This window comes from Centroberyx gerrardi, chromosome 3 (assembly GCF_048128805.1).
Source record: "Centroberyx gerrardi isolate f3 chromosome 3, fCenGer3.hap1.cur.20231027, whole genome shotgun sequence".
In the NCBI taxonomy this organism is placed as follows: Eukaryota; Metazoa; Chordata; class Actinopteri; order Beryciformes; family Berycidae; genus Centroberyx; species Centroberyx gerrardi.
Window position 1 is genome coordinate 23,521,659 of NC_135999.1, and position 22,211 is coordinate 23,543,869.

Sequence of the window (22,211 nt, forward strand, 5' to 3'; positions counted from 1 at the left end):
CAATAAGTGTGCTGATGTGTTAATGAGTGTTGAGTTGAGACCAACAGCAGCAGTGCTTTACATTTCATAAGACCTTTATTGAGTTGTCCTCCATGTATTCTCATTAGCGGTAATGTACACACACACACACACACACACACATCGATGGGCTGAAAAGACTCCCAGTTATCCATCGACTTTACATGCTCCTCCACACTGTGTGAGAAACATTATCCCATCATCTATCCCCCTTTAGTTCCACACGCAGTTCTCCCACTATCTATTGTGTTTCTTCTTTTTTTTCTATAAATGCCTCTCTCCATCTCTCCCACTCATTAGCTGGCTTGTGTTGAAAAAAAAAAAACCTCTCTCACTCTCTCTGCCTGGGGGAGCGACTTGTTGTGTAACTCCCTGGCATCAGTTATTGTAAAGAAAACTGCTCCTCGCTGAAAGTACCTTAAGCGAGCGATAGTCTTGTTTCCCGTTCTTACAGGGCCATTATTTTAGATTGTAGGTATATTGCGCTGTTTACCGCCAAAGAACATTGAGAAGTGCACTTTGCTGCACAATGGCACATACAGTATGAAGGAGAGGGAATAACGGCAGAGAAGTGCTTTCAGAGTGGAAGAAATGAGACTGAGGGAATGATGAAAAATGGAAGTGCCAGAGATAAAAGGCGTGTACTGTAGAGAGATAAAGTTTGGAACAGCAGAGAGGGGGAAAAAGGAGGATGGAGGGAGGGGATTTGGCAATTTGGGGACTCATTGATCGATGGGTTATGATACTGCCCATACACAAACAGCAATTGTTATTCAAATGGTGCAGAATAGGCAAGAGCAGATAAGAAACCAAAGGCTGATTACTCCCTTGTGGGCCATTTGTGTGTGTGTGTGTGCACGTGTATGTTTGTGTTTGTGTGTGTGTGTATTGCTGCACCACTCTCTGCAGGCAACAGGAAAAAGAGCTTAGTCAGCCGCCAACTGGTCCCCTACACACCGCTCTGTTGCCGGCGGTCCCCTGATTTCACACACCACACACACACACACACAGAGAGACAGGCTTCGTGACGAGTAACTCATTCCTATTGGCAGACATCATCCAAGTTAATGCTGTCCTCTCACACAGTGCAGCAGCCTCCTCCCTGTGAGAGCGTCTTCGCTGATTTGACTGCTCTATCAGCCTGTTTCCCCCGCTGTTGGATTACAGGAACACCATAAGGCCTTGGGTATTCCTTGGAAATGTTTCTGTACAGATACTGAGTCCAGTACTTCAACCTTTGAAACATAAAACAGTGCTCTTTTGATGCATTTCTTTGATGAATTAAGGTACATTTACATTACATTACATTACATTAGTTTGTGAGATGGTGAATTATTTTCTCCTTTGTTCATGTCGTTTAATTTTCTATATAGATTTTCACCACACTCAGTTGATTTCCTCAATAAAAATTCCTGTTAACTAGAAGAAGATTTAACATCATGAGATTTCATTATTTCAATGCTTTCTGATATTTGTTGATACCTTTAGATGCCAGCTGTACACACATTGCTGTCTAATCTCTCTCATGAGATTCTGTATACCTAAAAAATAAACCTAGCAGTATTAAGACGGCAAAGAAGAGAGTGTTGGTATCCTAATGGTTAGAGAAGTGAGTATGTGACTGAAGAGTTGCTAGTTCAGATCTTTGAACAGGGTGCGCTACCCCCTTCTTTAACAACTACCATTGAGTCTTGAGCAAAACATTTAACCCTCAGCTCCAATCCAGTTCAGCTGCTCGGTAGCCAGCTATAGACAACTGTGGTTGTACTGCACAGTTATGAAGCATGAATGCTTCAGTGTTGCTGTAAAGGAGCATGTATGCTCAGCAAATTTCCCCAGTGTAGATAAACGTTAAAACAAAAATAAATACTTGATGCTGTGTGCCTCTACAAGCAGCATTCAACTTTTTGTATGCTTAGTCTAATTATTACAGAAATGTTGTACCAAACCAATATAGCATTCTTTGTTTCATTTAATTAAAGGTACAGGTTACTTCAACCCTGTAGGATAACTTTTGCTTCAGCCAGTGTCCACACCATCAGCCTGAATTTTATAAAGCCTCATTTCTCTAAAATCAGAATGTTGCAGTACGGAAACACTGCAGCAAAAATGAGTGGCAACTGTTCTTACTAATGCAGTAATATCAAATTTGCTGTTCAGCCATTTTTGTGTGCATAACACTTTATTTTGCCCACCGCAGTGGCAGTTGGATCAAAAAAAATCTCCATTCAGCCTGAACTCTTACCAGCTGGCATGGATGTTGACATAAAGTATCTATTCTGTCGACTTTAGAAACACCTGTCAAGTGGCAGGTGGAGCTGACACCAGCCACCCCCACGTTCCTAATCTCAGACCACTGTTTTCTGTCCGCGTTTGTTTGCATATTTCCCGTGCGAACACCAGTTGATCCAATTTATCTGCAGCACTGTGCTGTCGACCAAGAGCGTGACTCCATCAAACTGCTCAGAGCTAATTGGAAAAGCCCTTTCAGCAGCAGAAAGAGCCTGAGAAAAACGGAGTGAACTCCATGCCACTCGTTCAACATCACATTACATTGCAGTGCGTTGTGTGCAGTGCATCGACTGAGAACATGACTCAACCATAACCCATGCTAACCGAGGGGAAAAAGCCCCTTGAGCCCCAGAGCTCAACGTGCTGCAGAAAAGGAGAGCGAGAGTGAGAGAGAGAGAGGAGGGAAAGAGAGAGGCAGAAAGAGGAGAGGGAGACTAGAGGAATGCGATGAGGTTTGATGTGCGTTACATAACCCCATGAATTAGATATGATGACCATGAGAGAATGCTGATGTTTAGGAAAGGATCAAAGGCTCACTGCTGCCCTCTCTAGGACCTTAGGGTGGGGGTGTGTAGCAGTGTGTTTGTGTGTGTGTGTGTGTGTGTGTGTGTGTGTGTGTGTGTGTGTGTGTGTGTGTGTTGTGTGTGTGTGTCTGAGCAAGAGAGAGACAAAAAGTCAGCTTAGGAAAATGTGAGTTTGTGTGGTGAGGTGAACGGGAAACCCTGACAAAGACCAAGTGCTGAAATGCATTTGTTTCATTGACTTTCATTGCCATTTCTGTGCATTGAAAGAAGATTCCAGTAAAATAAAACGAGATTCCATTAAAGTTTTTGCGTGGTGGAGGATCTCCCCCATACCGTATGTTAATTGTTATGTCGTTTGTGTGCGTGTGTGTGCGCGTGTGTGTGTGGGTGTCCTCTCTCTCCAGGCAAGCGTGGGACCTGGCCGTGGACATCTGCCTCTCTCAGCTACCTACCATCATCGAGGAGGGAACCGCCTTCAGAGTAAGCGTGTGTGCGTGTGTGTGTGTGCGCGCGTGTGTGTGTGAGGGAAAGAGAAAGACTTGCTTTGAAAAACAATACCTCTTTAGCTCCACTCGGAATCACTCAGGTGGAAAGATGTGTACCCTTCCATATGAGTGTGCGGTTTTGCAAGTAAGTGTGGGGGTGTGTGTGTGTGTGTGTGTGTGTAGGTTGGGGGTTAGGGGATATCTAGCTTTGATGGATGACTGTTATCCCACTCTTGGATCTGTCCACCACTTAAGGCTGTAAACCTCCCATCAGTTCTTGTTTGCACTGCAAGTTTTCCAACACCAGCATTTATCCTGATTAATCACTCAGACACACACACACACACACACAGACCCGGTGGATATTGTAGTAAAATGTCAGCTCTAATACCTCAAGTGTCAGTCGGTCAGGAGGGTTTGATAAAATGGTAAAAACATTGTTCCTTAACCCACTGGACCTGCACTTCTCGCTGTTGGACTGTTATTGTTATATCTACTGACATGGCAGGGAAGTTTGATGGAGATGCTGAGTGTTTTAGAAACTTGCTGGGAGAGGTCGATTGAACCGATGGTGACCTAAGATATTAGGGTTAACTATGAAGGTAAATATGTTGCAAAATGCGAGAGCTTGTAGACTTGATGTGAGAACTTGTAAAATACGATGTGAGAACTTGAAGAACAAAAATGACCAATCAGAAATCGGAAGACGAAGCGCTCTTTTGCTCTGCTCCATGTGCTGTCCTCAGGACGTCCGGGGTGAGGGGGGGGGGGGGGGGGCGCTCTCTCACAGCTACAAGTGAGTTTTGCAACACATTTATCGCAAGAAGTGTTGCAAAAGTCAAGGCGCGCAGATTCGTCACTTTGTGATGCAAGAGAGCACATTTGTGAAGCTGCAGTGACCGATTCGAGAGGTTGTAATCACGGAGTTGTGGTTGTACTGGAAAATGGACTCAAGTAAAATAAATAAATATGAGTAAATGTTGGATTACAAGTTTGCAGCTGTCATTGTATTCATGTAAATATCAATCTACACATTTGTGAATATTTTTTCGGTGACTTCACATTCATTTTTGTTCTTCAAGTTCTCACATCGTATTTTACAAGTTCTCACATCAAGTCTACAAGCTCTCGCATTTTGCAACATATTTACCTTCATAGTTAACAGAGACGGGCGATTCTGTGTTTGAACAGGCGCACACACACACACACACATACTGAGAACCGTTGCACTAGATAAGTGGTTTTGGCTTGTGACCCCTTAAAACAGAATACTGCCTCATCATACTGCCTTTTTCGGCTTGTTTCATTAATTATCAGAGCAGGCCTAGAAGCTGAAAACGATTCCGTATTTCACAAGAAAAAAGCAAAAATTACAGAAAAATCTGAAAGAATAGACATGATAATAAATTTGTATAGTAGGAATATGTTTTTTCCTATTCCATCAATCATCTCGCGACCCCCCAAAACGATCTCGCGCCCCCCTGGGGCGTCCCGGCCCCCAGGTTGAGAACCGCTGCACTAGATAACAGCTACTCGATGTTCTACACAACAGAGAGCAGCAACAAGTGTTCTGTAATGCTAACTAATCAGAAAAGTCGGACCAGGCCAGTCTGCACTCCTTTGCCCAACTTCTCCGGTGTTAGCACTTTTATGTGGGGCTCGTCTCTCCTCCCTCCACCTGGTGACTGGAGGTGGGCATCTTCCCCATCACTCCCCCGGGAGCAGTTTCCCCTCCTCCCTCCCTCCTTTACTTTCTCGCGCCACTCGGGCCGAAAACACTTACCGGCACTGTAATTGAGCCTCGAAGGAGTACTAAAAGAGATCTTTCCTTTCTTTCTGGCCCGCTCTTCCAGGAGCCTTTCTTTCCTCCAACTGTTTGCCTCTCTTTCTTGGACTCTGTCAGGACAGATGTAGGGCTGCACAATATCACAAAATTCACTGCTTTATTTTCTACGCTTGATAATTATAGAATTAATTAGAGAATATTGGCATATCGGCCATATGTAAACATTTCATTTCAATTCAGATGTCTTTTGTAGTTGACAAAAGCCAGGATATTAATGGAAAAATGTAGTAAAATGATTTTCATATTTGCCATAATCATGCAGCCCTATACAGACTTTTTCCATATTACAAATGCTTTGCTTTCTTTGCCAAGTTTGTTCTTCTCTCTTTCTCTGTATCTCTCCCTCTGTGCTTCAAATACAGAAGCTTAATCTCTAAGCCAGACTGCTACCCAGCATGCACCACTTTTTTGTGTATCCGTGCGATTGTCTGCGGGTATGCTTGTGTGTAGAGTTGTGAAGCTTTGATTATGCACAAATTAATTTAGCCATCCAGTCGCGAAGCGTTAATATTTCCCTTTCCACATCCATCAACAGACTACACAACACTGTTGTAATATTAACACTCGGCGTGATCAAAAACTCTGTGGCCAGCAACCAATCAATCAGGAAAATTGCCACGGCTTGGCTGTGCTGCGTTTCAGAACGAGGAAGCGGAGCGAGAGAGGGGAAGGATCATGACAGATCAGGATTTATGTCACTACTGCAGCGCCAGTGTCACTTCTTAGCTCGTTGTGTAAGGGATTTTATGAAATTATAGGCCAGTCAGTGCAGACTGGCTCGAGGTGGTGTGTGTGTGTGTGTGTGTGTGAGAGAGAGAGTGTGAGTGAGCAAAATAAAGTGAATTCTTCAAAATGAGTGTGTGTGTGTGTTTCCTCCCCACAGCACAGTCCGTTCTTTGCGGAGCAGCTGACGGCGTTCCAGGTGTGGTTGACCATGGGTGTGGAGAACAGAAATCCTCCTGAGCAGCTCCCCATCGTACTGCAGGTGCAGACACACACACACACACAAACACACACACACACAAACACACACACACACCCCACTGTGGTCTCTCTCCCGCTCTCTTAAACACGTACACCCTCCACATTTTCACCTGGGTTAGTCTCCATGACACACAAGCAACCTCAGTCCTCCTTAACCATTGCTCCTTGAGTGCACACACACACACACACACACACACACACTCACTACACATACCAAGTATCCTGCATTACCTTAGAGTATTACCTTAACTACTGTATTACAGTAATACCTTTTACAGTATTAGCTCTCACAGCTCCCCTCTCTCTTCATTTATCTTCACTCTCCTCCTTCCTTCAGGTTTCCACTGAGTAGCTGCCAGCATTAAGGGTTGATATGTGCTGCAAAATATCTCCAGCAAGTTAAACACAGCAGTTGCAGGCAAATTTTCTTGATTGTGGATCTGCAACAGAGCCTATGAGAAAAACAGTGACTGTTGTGTTCCCCACAGTGTTTTGAAATTTGTTTTGGATGGTTTAATTGGGGCAAAATCTTGTCAAAACCTTGTAGTGTGCGTCAGCCGTTGAGCTATAGCAGTGGGATTTTTTCCCCTCCTAGCCTCCCACAGGGTTGTACAGTTGTGCTGTTATATTATATCACAGCGTAGTAGTGGTGTGGTGTTCCGCTGTCCGTGTTGAATGGTAATTTCCAGCTGACTCAGCAAGCTGCGAGCCGCAGCGCGTCCATACAGCAGCTCTGCCGGGACCCATAAAAGCCAAGGAAAAAGCAGTGGAGAAAGACTGATGGGGGAGCGCTGGATTGTGGGTGAAAGTGTGGCGGAGGGGGGAGGGGGCTCTTAGGAATATGGAGTAGCCTGTAGCATTACGAGGGTGTGTGTGTGTGTGTGTGTGTGCTTGTTTGTGTAAAAAGCTCGATTGTGTAAAAGACTCACGTGCACCGTAGTTCTTTGTGTTAGCCTTTAAGATTACGCAATACTACACTGTGTTACGCTGTGAGGGCACAGTAATGCTAAGGCCACTGCATGCCCTCTGATGTAATGGATGGGCACAGAAACAGGTTTTATACCCATTTGAGCACACAGTTGCGTAAGAACCAACAAAAGAGTGCCATACTCTTAGAGGAGTGATGATTTGATGCAATAACATAATCTGGCTCCATTTGAGAGATGGAGAGAGCGACAAGAAACAGGCAAGAGAGAGAGAGTAATCCATCAATAATGCGCTTTAATAATAAAAGGGAGGACCAGAGGGCTCAGGAAGGAGAGGTGCCATGCCTGCGTTGTCTTGACAACAGCCATTTCATCCAGCAAGGATTAACAGGATTTTACAAAGGGATTGCAATGTCTTTTAATGTGTGATATCATGGTAATGTCAGAGCATTCATGCACACACACACTAACGCATATTCTCACCTGTTTAGCATTAAGCATCAATGAGTTGATTTAGACATAAGTGTGCATCATGTAACAGCATGACGGCACCGGACAGCTCATACGATACACAATATGCTGGAAGGAAATGCTTGCTCATCCTAATAAAGAAGAGTGGAGTCAGTGGGTTCAGGAAATGAGGAAAGGACACAAATGCGTCTCTAACACGCACACACACACACACACACACATTTTAACATTCTAGCATCCATCAGGGATTCATAATGATTGTATGAGTAGTGCCACATTGTATTTTATCTCTGCTATGACATAACGCCCTGTGTATGTTCATATGTACATTGTGCACATACTGTATACCTGTGTGTGTGTGTGTGTGTGTGTGTGTGTGTGTGTGTGTGTGTGTGCGTGTGGAAAATAGTCATTGACATCTGTGTAAAATCAATTGATGAGGTTTCGAAAGATGAATATGTGCAATAATGAGAAAGATAAATTTTTTTCTTTCAGCGTGGATCAGGAGAAGTTTTAGTCAATTTCCTGTTTTTCACTTTTTAATAACTGCATCATCTTATTCCTGGAGAGCACACACGTCACATGCGTGCGCACACACACACACACACAGAAACGCGCATGTTCCCACGCTCTTCCCCGGAGGGTTGGAGGTAACCCTGGCATGGTCTTCCCCCGGTCTCCCTCTGAGTGTGTGGCCACGCTCACCGGGTTTAAGTCACGGAGGACTCTAATAATACCTTACGTGTTGATGGAAATAGCTGTGAGAGTGCGTACGTGTGTGTGTGCGTGTGTGTGTGTGTGTATTTGTGCGAACCTGCTTCCCTCCATATGTTTGTCCCCACGCACAGTGTGGGACTGTCACATAGGGATTGACCAGTGTCCAGCCCTTACACAGGCTCTGTGCTTGCATATGCCTGATACTGCATGCTGTGGAGAGTACACACACACACACACACACACACACACACTTTTAGCACATACCATATGCATCCTTAAAATAGTCTTTATTGGCCAAAACTGCTACTTTGTCATCCCATTTGGCATCGCTTGCACATTCAACTTACGCACACATACGTAAGCACAAATTCATATATAGGCTCACATACCAACACACACTAAGGTATTGTCCCAAACCAAATGTCAGTATGAAGAGAAGTGGAAGCCAAGAGGCCGCTCCCGCACACCCCCACACATGTGCGCATACACACATACACACACACACACACACACACACACACACACAGTAAACAATTGCAACCTGGTGCCAGGGAGAGCCACCTGTTCCATTCCACCTCCTCTCCCTCTCTGCCTTTCCCCCTGCTGTCCTTCCTCCTCCTCCTTCCTCCATTAATCTCGGGCTTCCTCTGGGTGCGGAGGCAGCACAGTTGACCTCTGACCCCTGGTCTCTTTCAGGTCCTCCTCAGTCAGGTGCATCGGCTGCGGGCGCTGGACCTGCTGGGACGGTTCCTGGACCTGGGGCCCTGGGCCGTCAGTCTGGTGGGTTCGTCTCTCTACATCTACTGTACATGACCTGTTTGCCAATGAAGGGTTACACTCCAGAACGATCCCGGTCCCTTCACTGCTGTGCATGTCACATACTCTTGTGTTCTTTGCGCCCTTTGAAATTGACAGTAAACACCTCGTCTCGCTTGTTCCCCATCCACGAGAATCCTGACAGTACATTTTTGACAAGTATGTTACGTTTCTTGGTTGGATCCACACACACAAAGGTTTCTTTTCATTTACATAATGTGGATTTGAGACACACTGCATTCACACTTTGTTTTTAATGTAGCCAGATGTGTCTCTGACCGCCAGAGGTGCTTTGGGTGATCAAATCTTGACTGTCACATGGGTCTATATTTTACAGAGATTGAATAATTAACTTTTTTTCTTTTCACCAAAACAGATACATAGCATTTTGGAAATGAACTATTCTTATTTATGTTTGTTTTTTAACTGTGGCTGTATATAGGCTTTTTCTATTGATGTTTTTAACAATATAGCTTTAAATCTTGTTTTGGATAGAAGATACATTTCTTTGTAAACAGACTGCAAAGTACAATCTTGCTGCTGTAGTAGTTAGACAGTTGACTGCTCAACCGGCAATCCAATGGAATAACTCCAATTTTCAGTTCAGTTCACTTTTGATAATAGGAAGATACAGTACTGGTGAAATGATATCATATAGTGAATTTAATCTGAAGTGATTCCTGGACCAGATGCCTTGGACTGCCAGTCTCACACTCCAAATCTACCAGAGAGATGCTCCTGCTCTAGTTTAGTGCGGCAGTTTCAGTATTATAGTGTCATTAACAAAAGGGAAACACCAGATACTCTCTTCTTTTTTACATGGAACATATTATGGAACATCAGGTTTTTACAGTGTTTCCATTTTAGTAGCGTATGCTCCAAAAAGTAAATTCATGTTATATTTTTCCATTATTTTCAATTATTTTCACAGCTCATGCTCAGCTACATTTCATTCCAGCGTACAGCGCATGTTTAAATTGTAGACCACAGATGCTTCTTCGGGTTCAAAATGTCACCATCGAGTCCATCAACAAGGCCCGGCACATGATTGCTTTATGGATACTACCTTCTAAACACCAGTTGTGTGTGTGTGTGTGTGTGTGTGTGTGTGTGTGTGTGTTTTCCAGGCCCTGTCAGTAGGGATCTTCCCCTACGTGCTGAAGCTGCTCCAGAGTTCAGCCAGAGAGCTCCGACCGCTACTGGTGTTCATCTGGGCCAAAATTCTGGCCGTCGATAGTGTGAGTTGCATAAAACACATACACACACACACGCACACACACATACACACTAAGACAGACTAGAATCATACTCCCTCATCATCATGAAATATCCTCTTCTAACCCCATATTGTCTTGAGAACCCAGTTTTATTTGATCGGTTTTGATCGTTTTTACGGCATAGTTGTATGATGAATACAGAAAGAAAATGATCAACAATTCAGTTTGAAAGTTGAGTTTATTTGATGTGAATGCTTGCTCAGTGATGCCAGGGGCTTAATTAGTTGTTCTTACACTGATCAATTTGGAATGATACCCCCGCTGTTTATCGGCCGGCTGAAAGAAAACAGGTGTTCATGCGTCTGTGTATATGTGTGTGTGTGTGTATCTGCATACTTTCGCTGAGGCAATAAAACTTTTCAATGAAAACACTCAGCGGTGTGTCATCATCAGTATTCATTTAGTGTTTTGGTGGAGCAGCCATGGGAGAAATGGAGAAATACTCCCCATGGCAGCACTGGCTGAACACTGTATGAATGGAAAGTGGCCTTGAGCTACTCACTGAAACATCTGTACAGAAACTGAATCTCCCCTTTCTCCTCTCTGTCTCTCTCTCTCTCTCTCCCACTGTCCCTCCTTCTCTCCATCTCTCTCGCTCTTTCTACTTCTCCCTCTCTCTCTCTCTTGCACTCCTCAATCTCTCTCTCCCTCTCCCTCTCTGTCTCTCTAGTCGTGTCAAGCTGACTTGGTGAAAGACAACGGTCACAAGTACTTCCTGTCTGTGCTGGCCGACAATTACATGCCTGTGAGTATCCACCAATCACCGTGGCACATTGGCGTGGATTTTAAGATTTTAAGATTTTAAAAAAGAAACCCCATGTGGGATTTTGTCTACACATTTTCTAAGGGGATATTTCATTATTTCCTCCTCCTCCTGCTGCTTTTGATGCATAACTTATCACTCAACTGAAAGGAGTTCAAGCCTAAGGACTTCCAAATCCCAAATTGGAAAATATGAAAGCATGAAGCAGATCATCAGGGCTGTTTATAATATATGATGTCAATGTGTGTTAAAATAGTAATGAGGAAATCTATACGAGTGGGAAAACATAGAGTCAGTTCTATGCATAGCATCTTTAAGTAATAGAATTGCTAATAAGATGCTTTTGCACAAAACACCTAGAGAAAGCAGAACAAAAGTCGGCAGATACACTACCAGTCAAATGTTTGGACATGCAACATTTTTAAAATTTTTTTTACTATTTTCCACATTTTAGAATAATAGTACAGACATCAAAACTATGAAATAGCATAAATGGAATTATGCAGTGACCAAAAAAAGTGTTAAACAAATCAAAACTGTCTTATATTTTAGATTCTTTAAAGTAGCCGCCCTTTGCCTTGATGGAAAGGCAAAGGCTTTGGAAAGAAATTCATACATAGGATCAACTTCACTGTTTACATTTGTCTAAAAAACACATTTCAAGCATTTAAGCATAAGCCTTTAGATCAAAATGGCTTTAAGAGAATGAAAAACACATTCAATTAGGTGAGTCCAAACTTTTGACTGGTAATGTATGGTATATGTAAATATAATATTACACAAAGATCTAATTATGAGTGTATTGTTTCTGTTTCAGGCTGAGCATCGGACCATGGCCGTCTTCATATTGGCTGTTATCGTCAACAGCTACAATACAGGACAGGTAAGTGTGTGTGTGTGTGTGTGTGTGTGTGTGTGTGTGGAACTGGATATTGGAGATATGTTCGTTTATGCGTTGCTGTATTCATTTTGACTGTTCTTGTCAATAGCGAAAACACTGGACAGGTAGGGGTGTGCTTGTGTGTGTGTGTGTGTGTGTGTGTGTGTGTATCTTTGTATATGTGTGTGTGTATTTCTGCCCTGCTGTCCGTTTGCTTGTGCGCGGCCCAAAGGCAGCGCGCGCCAGATTATTGATTTACTCCCCTCACCAGAACCTCGACAGGTTCTTTTAAGGCCAAACGTCACTTTGAGAGATGCGAGTATTACCCTTTGTGTATTTCCGGAGATATTGGTTATGTGACAGTTTTGTCACCAACAGTCACCTCTATAATATCCGTCTCCGTCCCGACCGTCTCCATGGTGACACTTTATCACCGCAAGTGTCACTTCGGCCTGCTCCCGGCTCCTGTTTTTCAATCCCAGAAGCCTTTTGTGTCTGACGCAGATCAACTGTCCAAGGGGTTTGCTGTTGAGATGATGTAGCTGGTCATTTCGTGGAGTGTACACACACACACACACACACACACACACACACACACTCTTCCACATAGAAATATCCCACCTTCACTCCATTTTGCTTCCTTTCTCCTGCTCTCCTGTATTTCTCTGTCTAGTTGCGAATGTTATTTGACTCATTCATTTTTCTCGTGACTTTCTCTTTCCCTATAACTCTCGCCCACCATCTTCCCTCTCGCCCGACATTATATAAATGTGACAAATCAGAAAGGGTATATGTGCTCTGGCGCTCAGAAACACCCATTCTTCTTCCCTATCCCTATGTTTACTTAATGCTCCTACCTCTCTCATAGGCCCGTAAATAATAGATGATCCCCAACATTACAGAGAGACTCTCTCCCTTCTCCCGCGTCTCCATAATTTATCCCTCTTACTTTCAACAACAGCACTCATTACTGCGGTATCGCTGGCTTTAGCTTGTTGAGAACATGTCACTGAGCACTGGCGTCTTAATATACCAGCTCCCAGGGTTCAGCTGGGAGGCGTGATCAGAGCCGAGGGAAAGACACGAGAGCGATCTGAGGAAGAGGAAGAAAGGAGAGGGGGGATGAGGAGACGCGGGTACATTGTGTCGCTACTGATAAAAGATTTGTTTTTATGATGCCTCAATTCATGGGAGACGAGGGAGGTTTCTCGGCACACAAAACGGGGGCGTTTTTTGTGGTTCATGTGGGTATGAGGTGTTTCATGAGGGAGATTTATGTGCGCTGGGAATGTCTGAGAACTTCTGAGACTGTACGTTAAAGATGGGATCATCAGATGAGGATGGAAACACGCACACTCATTCTCCCCCAGCATGTATCTGTCATGGTGCTTTAGTTGCGCAGCAATAATACATTTAGTAAAACATTTTCTCCATTTTCTCACATAGTACTTCTAACGTGCTTCACAAGCAATAACATAAACAAGGCAACATAAAGGCAAGATAAAAGATGTAAAACGAACAGTTGCTAATGCTCTGCTGCAAAAAATATTACATAAAAGAAACTGAGTTTAAAAAGGGATTTTAAATAGAGGACACCAGTTTTTCTAGCTTATTTTAAGCTGTCACAAACTTGAGGGCCCTGATGGCTTAGGTCTAATTACCTTTTGTTTACAAAAAAGATTTCAAGGGGCGGAAGGGGTTCAGATGAATAGGGCATGCTGCTGCAAGCCTCATACACTCAGTGTGAGATTCCGGGCTTTGGCGATTAGCTCGCTAATGAGTTACGAGCATGCTCAGAGCCGAGAGCCTCTGTGCTGCTCAGTGGGTTAGACCGATGTCTCAGGCTGATATTGGCCTTTTATTAAATATTGGATATCGGCAGGTCAGTGTCGTCCCTGACCACAGCTACAAAAAAACAATCTGCAAAGAAATTCTATCTTACTTGCACATTTTAATTAGTAATTTAATTGGTAAATCATGTTTTTGTAAATTAATTCTTCATTTAAAGGCGTGATGTATCCCCAGTTTCCCCTACCATTGAATAGGTGTGGTGCATCGCTCTGCCCTCAGTAGATCATAACCCTAAAAGAATTTCATTAGTTTGGGTTTCAGTGGAGAGTTTTAGTGTCACGTGACGGTTTAAATGCTGTTTCAGAGGTTTTTCCACAACATTTTGGGGGAACGACTCAATCCTTGTAATTTTTGGCATATAAAAGGTTGAATTTAAAGGTATTGAATATCGACACATAATATTAGCAACGCAATCTAACAAGACTAGACTCTAACAGCCCCACAACATTGGTGTAATCGGACATTTTGTGGAAGTGTACCTGCCAGGAATCGAACTCGGGGCTCCCGATTCAGAGTCTACAATCGAACTCCTTGCGGCACACTTTCACCCACGTGACCAAAAGTGGTGAACAGATCGACAGACCGGCCGACCGACAGTGCGATCCATAGAGCCCCTGCTGTTGCCAGGGCTAAAAATGTCAGTATTGGCCTTTAAAAACCCATATCAGTCAAACCCTACTGCTCACTCTGTCTGTTTAGGTCACCGGACGTAAAATTGAGTGACGCTGACCTTACGACCTGTAGTGACATCATCATCAGTGGTGGCTCAGTGGCTTTGTTACAGTAAAATCCATTAGTACAAAGTGCACAACTGAACAACTGTGGACAACTCTCACACTCACCGCTCCTTCCTCCTCTCCACTTCCTCTTCCCTCCACCTCTCAACCTCACCACTTTTCTTCATTGCTCCATATCTATCTCTCTCTCTCTCTCTCTCTCTCTCTCCCTCCCTCCCTCTCTCTCTCTCTCTCTCTCTCTCTCTCTCTCTCTCTCTCTCTCTCTCTCTCTCTCTCTCTCTCTCTCTCTCTCTCTCTCTCTCTCTCATACCCTCCTCTCCCCCCACCAGGAGGCCTGCCTGCAGGGCAACCTGATAGCCAACTGTCTGGAGCAGTTGTCGGACCCCCACCCGCTGCTCCGCCAGTGGGTGGCCATCTGTCTGGGCCGCATCTGGCAGAACTTCGACTCGGCTCGCTGGTGCGGAGTCCGGGACAGCGCCCACGAGAAACTCTACATCCTGCTGTCAGACCCAATCCCAGAGGTGAGAGGTTGATACCCGGGTTCCTACTCAGAATCCAGAAAGTCTGAAAAGTTCGGGCATTGCAAAAAATGTCTGGAAATGAATGGAAATATACCAGGGTGTCTTCTCGAAAACTAGTATCTGAAAGGATATTATCTAAAATCAAGGCCTTGGAAGGTCTTGGGTACAGTTAAATGAAGCATCTTAAATCTTAGATATCTTAAAAATATTGTATTGTTTCTTAGGTCTTCAGAAGTTCTGATAGAATTCAGTTGCTCTCATTTCTACATATATTTCAATTTTCAAATTTGGTTTTATACAGTACTTCATTCTAACTGGCGTTAGAAAAAGTCTTAAATTAACTTGATGACACTTGTAGATCCAATGAAACACCATCTGGGGAAAATACTTGTTCAGTCTTGATACACACACATGACGACACATTTATATAGATATAAGTTATACAGTGATATAGATTTCTTTGACTGTCATATTTACCAACCACTGTCAGCATGCACCATGCCAAACACCGACCAAAAAAACTGTCTTCATATCCGAGTTTAAAGGTCTTTAAAAAGTCGAGGAATTTGAATTGGAATATGTGTAGGAACCCTTGTTAACACTTTACATGGCCTTATTCCAGTGTATAAAGCTGTGTACTAACCTATGGAAAGGAAAATGACTGTGTAGGTACTTACAATGGTGTAACAACACAATATAACTTCAAAGTGTACAAACAGACTAAGGCTATCATTGTGCTGTGAACATATTTGTCAAATTTGACTGATTTCAATTTATCCTGTATGTGTGTGTTATAGTTTTATAATAAAAAGTTGAGTACTGGATATTCTGAGAAACCTTTTTCAAGACCAATACACCACAAATACTGTTTTGTTAACATTGTAAAAACAGGACCATGAAAATGTTCTCTGGGATTTAAGCTTTCACCGCTGAAACTCAAGAATCACCTCGGTTTCAAAAAGAGAGATGAGGTGATGTAACCATGAATAACTTTATAACCATGAATAACTTTATAACCATGAATAACTTTAACGCAGCCAGTTCATCACAGTTTTATCGCAACTTGAACGTAGCAGAATAACTTGGGGAAACAACAGTGAATAATTGTCATTAAGTCAGAGAAGAAAAGAGTGGGAAACAGCACTTCACTCAGTACTGCTTATGTCAGGTACTGAAACAATTATATAAATACTTAGTTTAGTGCATTATGTTTGTACACTTTGAAGTTACATTGTGTTGTTACACCATTGTAAGTACATTATGTATCAGGGAGACTTTCATCAAGTACCTACAGAGTAAAATTGTCTTCTTACAATACTTTTCCATAGGCTGGTACACGGGTTAATACACTGGAATAGTGTTTCCGGACCCTCTTGTTATACACACACACACACACACGCACCAAAACGCACTCGTTCGCATTCTGTAATACTCATCGTGTCATACAGTGTACACTTTACACCAAACAGATTCAATAATGTGAAACACACACACACATATGGGCCAAATCCACAAAGCCTTTGAACAGTTTGGATCCACCGTATTAAAGCGGGACGGTCAACATCTGACTGGGTCGTGTGCGGACCGGAGGGACGGTGAGGCAGAGTTTGCCCCGATGTTCACCCAGACACTTGGTGCCCTCACTCACGCTCTGCACACACATGCATGCACGCGCACACACGCATACAAAACAAACACAAACACACACACACACACACAAAAAAGCAAACAAACACACACATACACAAACATGCACACAGACATGGAACATCTGTTGCCAGCAGTAACATCCTCCCTCCCTTGGACAGACAGCTGCTTTGGCCGTTGGGTTGAAAGTGGGGTCTGCAGACACGTCTGTCCATGTGCTCACACACACACACACACACACACACACACACACACACACACACACACACACACACACACACACACACTCACAGATACACACACACCCACTAGTACTTTCTCAGCCTCAGTTTCATTTACTTGTCTTGTTTATTTATTTTACATTAAGCGTTTTTTTAGGATGCAGGTAATTTAAAGCCATTGGAGACTTGGACTGATTGATCAGAATTGACTGCATCAAACTGTTGAAAAATAACACATTTACACTGATAAATGACTTCAAACATCATTTTTAAGTTCTCCTCAGGTGTTGGAATGTGAGGATATCTCTATTTGTGTGTGTGTGTGTGTGTGTGTGTGTGTGTGTGTGTGTTTGTTTCCCTAGAGTCTGGGGAAGAGGAGTGAGGATGCAGGGAAAGTGATAGGTATGGAGGAGGGAGAGAAAGTGAAAGAGGATAGGTGAAGAGATCAGTGAATAAGCAGAGAGTTTTAATTAAGTTGAAGCCGGAGCCTGACGGCGCGGCCCCAAGAGGACACTGTTGTTTACTCGTAGTTTGCAGCTCGCTTCAGCACGCATATCCACACACACACACGCATACATGCATTGAGCTGGAGGTGACTTCTTATTTCTCCCCTATAAACTTCAACAGTTCTTCACAGATATTCTCTGTTAGCGGAGATTTATTTATCTATGTAGCCAGGCAGCGCTTTTCCTACAATGTTTACAACTGCAGTATATTTTATAAATTGGAGTCAGTGTTGGCTAGTAAGCTAGTAGTAGTGATAGCCGTAGAGCAGTAATTGCATGAGTAGTGAAACTGAGATTAAGGACATAAATGTTTAATTGGTGCTCAAGCAAAAATACTGTTGGTATAGAAGTGGACTGTATATAATTTAAAAGCATTTATGGGTAGAATTTCTGTTGATATGAAATCTAAACTGTTGTTGTGACCTTTGACCTTTAAGACATATTAAAAGTAGCTGCTTTTGGAGGGTAGACAAATGCTACCATTTGAAGGAGACAGCTATATGCCAGTGTAAGAGTGAATGAACAAATGCCTGAGTGAATGAGTGAAGGTGGCCGAACTGAAACTCATATTCTAAAATTAGAGATGTTATACGTTTTTATTTGACCGTCTTAGTTTTGGATATATTCATACTAAGCAACAGCCTTTCAATGGGGGCTACTTGCTTACCGCTTCTGCAGTCACAACTTATGATTTAGTCAGTTTTGTTCCAGATGCACCACATCAACTGCATAGAAAATGACAATATGTTTATCTGAAATGTTTTGATTTTAGTTGGAGGGAAGAAGACCATATCAAACCAATGTCTGTGTACTGTAGCATCACTAAAGATGCCGCATGTATGATTTCTTTCAGATATTGCTTGCCAACCATGTCACCATGACAAACAATAGATCCAGTAATCTGCTTTGTGCTGTCATTTGGTCCAATTTGGGAGTCCAATCCCCCGTGGAAAATACCTTCCACTAGACTGTGTGTTTGGATTACACATCCAATGAAGCGGAGAGAGAAAGTAATGAAATATATCAACAGAAAGCAGCTCACAGGGGCCTGCAGCCCTGATAATCGTTATCGCATTTCATAGTGTTACATTTAGAGAAAACTGTACCGTGATTACCTTTAAAACGCTCATCCAGTGACCCCACAAAGCATTTTTTTATGAGACTGGCAAGCAAATGTTTGGTTTACAAGGCAAAGGGCCAACTACTGACTTCTGCCAATTGAAAAAGGCAGAGCAGTGCATCAGTGAAGGTAAATCAGACTTAAAAAAATATGAAAACACATAGAATAGCTTTGATCTTGTGCTTTGAAATGTGTAGACGCACATTCTGCACTTTGTAGTCACGAAACTCTGCACACCTGTGTTCTGAATTGCTCCCACAGGAAAGAGTCACAAATGTGTAAATTCATTTGTGATCAGATGTAATAATAGTTGTAAACTTGTGAAACAATATGTTTGCACTTGAAGACATTTTTAACTGAGTACTTACAACTTCTCAAAACTGTGATTACAACATGGAAATGTGTCATCAGCTGCCACAAGGGGCCGCGAGAGCAAGTTTGTTGTTGTTTTTATTTTCTTTATTTTCCGGCGCGGGCTGCAGCTTTAAGGAACCGAGAGGGAAGTGAGTATACAGCGTGGTCACGGCTGTAACGGCGCTCTGTGTTCTCTAGGTGAGGTGTGCGGCGGTCTTCGCTCTGGGGACGTTCGTGGGAAACTCTGCTGAGAGGACGGACCACTCCACCACCATCGACCACAACGTAGCCATGATGCTGGCTCAGCTCATCAACGACGGCAGCCCGGTGGTCCGCAAGGTGACGGGACAATATGAGCACTTTTCAAAACGGTTGCAAAATGCTTTACACATAATTCATAGTATTCCCATGATGTCACATACATTTCCTACCAATATGGCGCTTTACAATACACACAGCTCATTGGCTGTGTTTGTCATTTGATTGTAATCACCTGTTAATTTATTACAATCACCTGTTATTTTCCTACCAAGATGGCCGTATGGTGATGTGACAGAATACTAAGAATAATAACAATAAATAGAGGGCATGTGCCAGATATGAATCAAAAATGGGGTTACTTACTAAAATCGTAATCAAGCATGACCACATTTTCTGTTGATAATTCTGTTTGTGTGTGTGTGTGTGTGCGTGTTTGTGTGTGTTTTTCATAGGAGCTGGTGGTGGCGTTGAGTCACCTGGTGGTCCAGTATGAGAGTAACTTCTGTACAGTGGCTCTCCAGTTCATAGAGGAGGAGAAGAACTACAGTGTGCCCTCACCAGCCAACACCGCAGGTACACACACACACACACATACACAAACACACACACACATTTCAGACTTCCAAACTGACAGGACTTTAGAATAAGCATGAAGAACAAAACATGTGGTGTTGGAAAAACCTGGGAAATATGTATGCACATTTAATTGAATTTTCTTGTAAATACTTGGAGTTACTTGAGTCAGGAGTTAGATTATCGAGGTTCTACCCTTGTGTCCGTCCTGTGTTTCCGTCCAGAGCCTGGTAACCTGACCCCGGTGAGGGACAGCCCGGCCATCCCACGTCTGCGCTCGGTCAACTCCTACACCAACATCCGAGCCGCTACCACCGCCCGCAACCTTAACAAGAGCCTGCAGAACCTCAACCTCAACGAAGAGGGTACGCGAGAGGGAGGGATGCTGGGAAATGGAGAGAGAGAGAGAGAGAGAGAGCACAAGAGATAGAAAGAGATAAATAAGATCAAGCGGTGATTTGGATGAATCCGTGGGAGGATAGGAAGGAGGGGAAGAGAAGATTTTGTTAGTTGAATGAAAGAAATGAATGCAGGGAGAGACAGGAGAGCCCAAGAGCACATTTTATTCAGTTTTCTTCTGCTTCAGCAACTGTGGACCATGGACGCAACAGTCTTCAGGCAAAATTTCCTATCTATCATTGCTATTCCCGAGGTTGACTCGATAAGCATCAATAAAGGCCTTCTCAACGGGTCGTGACCAGCTTACAAAGCTGAAATAATAGTTTAGCATTCAGTGTGCTCATATTTATTCCCCCTAACTCTCCGATGCACCAGTAACTGGAAAATGGTCATCATCTTCGTCATGATGTCATCGTCATACACATACATACACATACATATCGTGTTTAATCTGCAGGTTTATCTCACTGATGTCAGAACTGAGCATGTGGGAATCTCTGTAATTCAAATATGTGTTGTCGACAAACACAAACACAGAACATTTATGTCCACAGCTTTTAGGGCACATGTCTTGTCATTTCCACTGATGCACATATTTGAGAATGTATGCCTTTGGCGCACACACACACTTTGGGCCAATGTTTTGAACTTGAGCTCTTAACCCCGTCTCCGTGTCGCTGCTCACTGACTCAGATGTCTGGCGACTAAAGCTCACTCTCCACCCTCTGTCACCACTGCCAGAGTGAGTAATGCGTAAGCCCCGACTGAAGCTAAATCACTGGCTCACGCTAAATCGCGTAACCTGCTGCTGACACCATTCCTAATTCACGCTCACGGTGCTTATTGCAACAGGCAGCGGTGTTTACCATCAATAACCACAGAGCGTATTTCCATTCTCTTCCAATCTCCATTGCCACATTTCAGCATGCAGTCAGTTAGGAGGATGCATGGCGTTGGGTTCTGTACGAGTCAGAATAATGTTTGGCGATAATGGGAGTTATGGGTGGAGATGACTGGGCCCGACATTTGGAATGAGTGCATGAACAAGTCGGCAGGTTCTTGCGTTGGCATCTAGCCTCTAGGCAGAACGACTGCTTACACGGCTTACGCACCTCATGCCATGTTGGATGTTCAAGTTAAAGTTCAATACTTTATTGCCATCTGAACTTGGTTGATTGGGATTTGTTTTGGCAAGTTCACTTAAAACAGACAAGAATGGCTAAAAATGAACCAAGACATAAAACACTTACACACAAAGTAAGACATAAGTTAGAAGCACTAAATGCCATAAAATAAAATGTACCATGGGGATAAAAACTGTATTGTATGTTGATTTGGATGTTGCTTTTTGATGTGTTTTTCTTGTTTACTTCCTCCTCTTCTTGATCTTCTTGCTCTTGCTTTTCCTCTTCTTCATCCTCTTCTTCTACTTACATTTATGAAGCTCGTGCTTTTTTGGGGGTGATTGGATCCAAGGGTAACTTGCGCTGTTGTGAATGTGTGTGTGTGTACATGTGTTTCTCCATCCAGGAGGTCCGGCAGCCTTCTCTCCCGGTAACTTGAGCACCAGCAGCAGCGCCAGCAGCACCCTGGGGAGCCCCGACAACGACGAGTACATCCTCTCCTTCGAGACCATTGACAAAATGAGACGGGTGTCCTCCTATTCCTCCCTCAACTCCCTCATAGGTAACGCTTACCAGTTGTACTGCAGCTCTACCGGACCTTGTTCTAGGAGCGTTAGCGGCGCTGCTGGACGTCAGCTGTTGATACACACAGAGGGAGAGACACACTAGCATGACACACACTCATCCCCTGCTCATAGATTCCCATCCGAACCAGGTAATTTCAGATCATCAGAAGTGTCTGACATCTGAAGTGTTTGATTCCAAAAAGCTATTCATCTGTTTTGGAAAAAAGAAATGTTCTCTGATGCTCATTGATCATTTTTCAAAACATACAAATAATTACGTCTTCTAAAATGTTAGTATTTTATAAGTTAACTTTGTTTGTCAGCGAAAAACT

The 22,211-nt window shown here is 43.3% G+C and overlaps 1 protein-coding gene across 1 annotated transcript in view; it reads left to right on the forward strand.

The window, feature by feature from the left end:
• Nucleotides 1-22,211, forward strand: part of rptor (regulatory associated protein of MTOR, complex 1) — a 155,130-nt gene that overhangs the window by 92,158 nt on the left and 40,761 nt on the right. Inside the window, exons 11-21 of the mRNA XM_078282116.1 lie at nucleotides 3,239-3,314; nucleotides 6,049-6,150; nucleotides 8,960-9,043; nucleotides 10,207-10,317; nucleotides 11,027-11,101; nucleotides 11,937-12,002; nucleotides 14,917-15,108; nucleotides 19,155-19,295; nucleotides 19,670-19,790; nucleotides 20,015-20,155; nucleotides 21,720-21,875. Of these exons, the coding sequence (XP_078138242.1) occupies nucleotides 3,239-3,314; nucleotides 6,049-6,150; nucleotides 8,960-9,043; nucleotides 10,207-10,317; nucleotides 11,027-11,101; nucleotides 11,937-12,002; nucleotides 14,917-15,108; nucleotides 19,155-19,295; nucleotides 19,670-19,790; nucleotides 20,015-20,155; nucleotides 21,720-21,875 (1,265 nt within the window). The remainder of the gene's footprint in view (nucleotides 1-3,238; nucleotides 3,315-6,048; nucleotides 6,151-8,959; nucleotides 9,044-10,206; nucleotides 10,318-11,026; nucleotides 11,102-11,936; nucleotides 12,003-14,916; nucleotides 15,109-19,154; nucleotides 19,296-19,669; nucleotides 19,791-20,014; nucleotides 20,156-21,719; nucleotides 21,876-22,211) is intronic.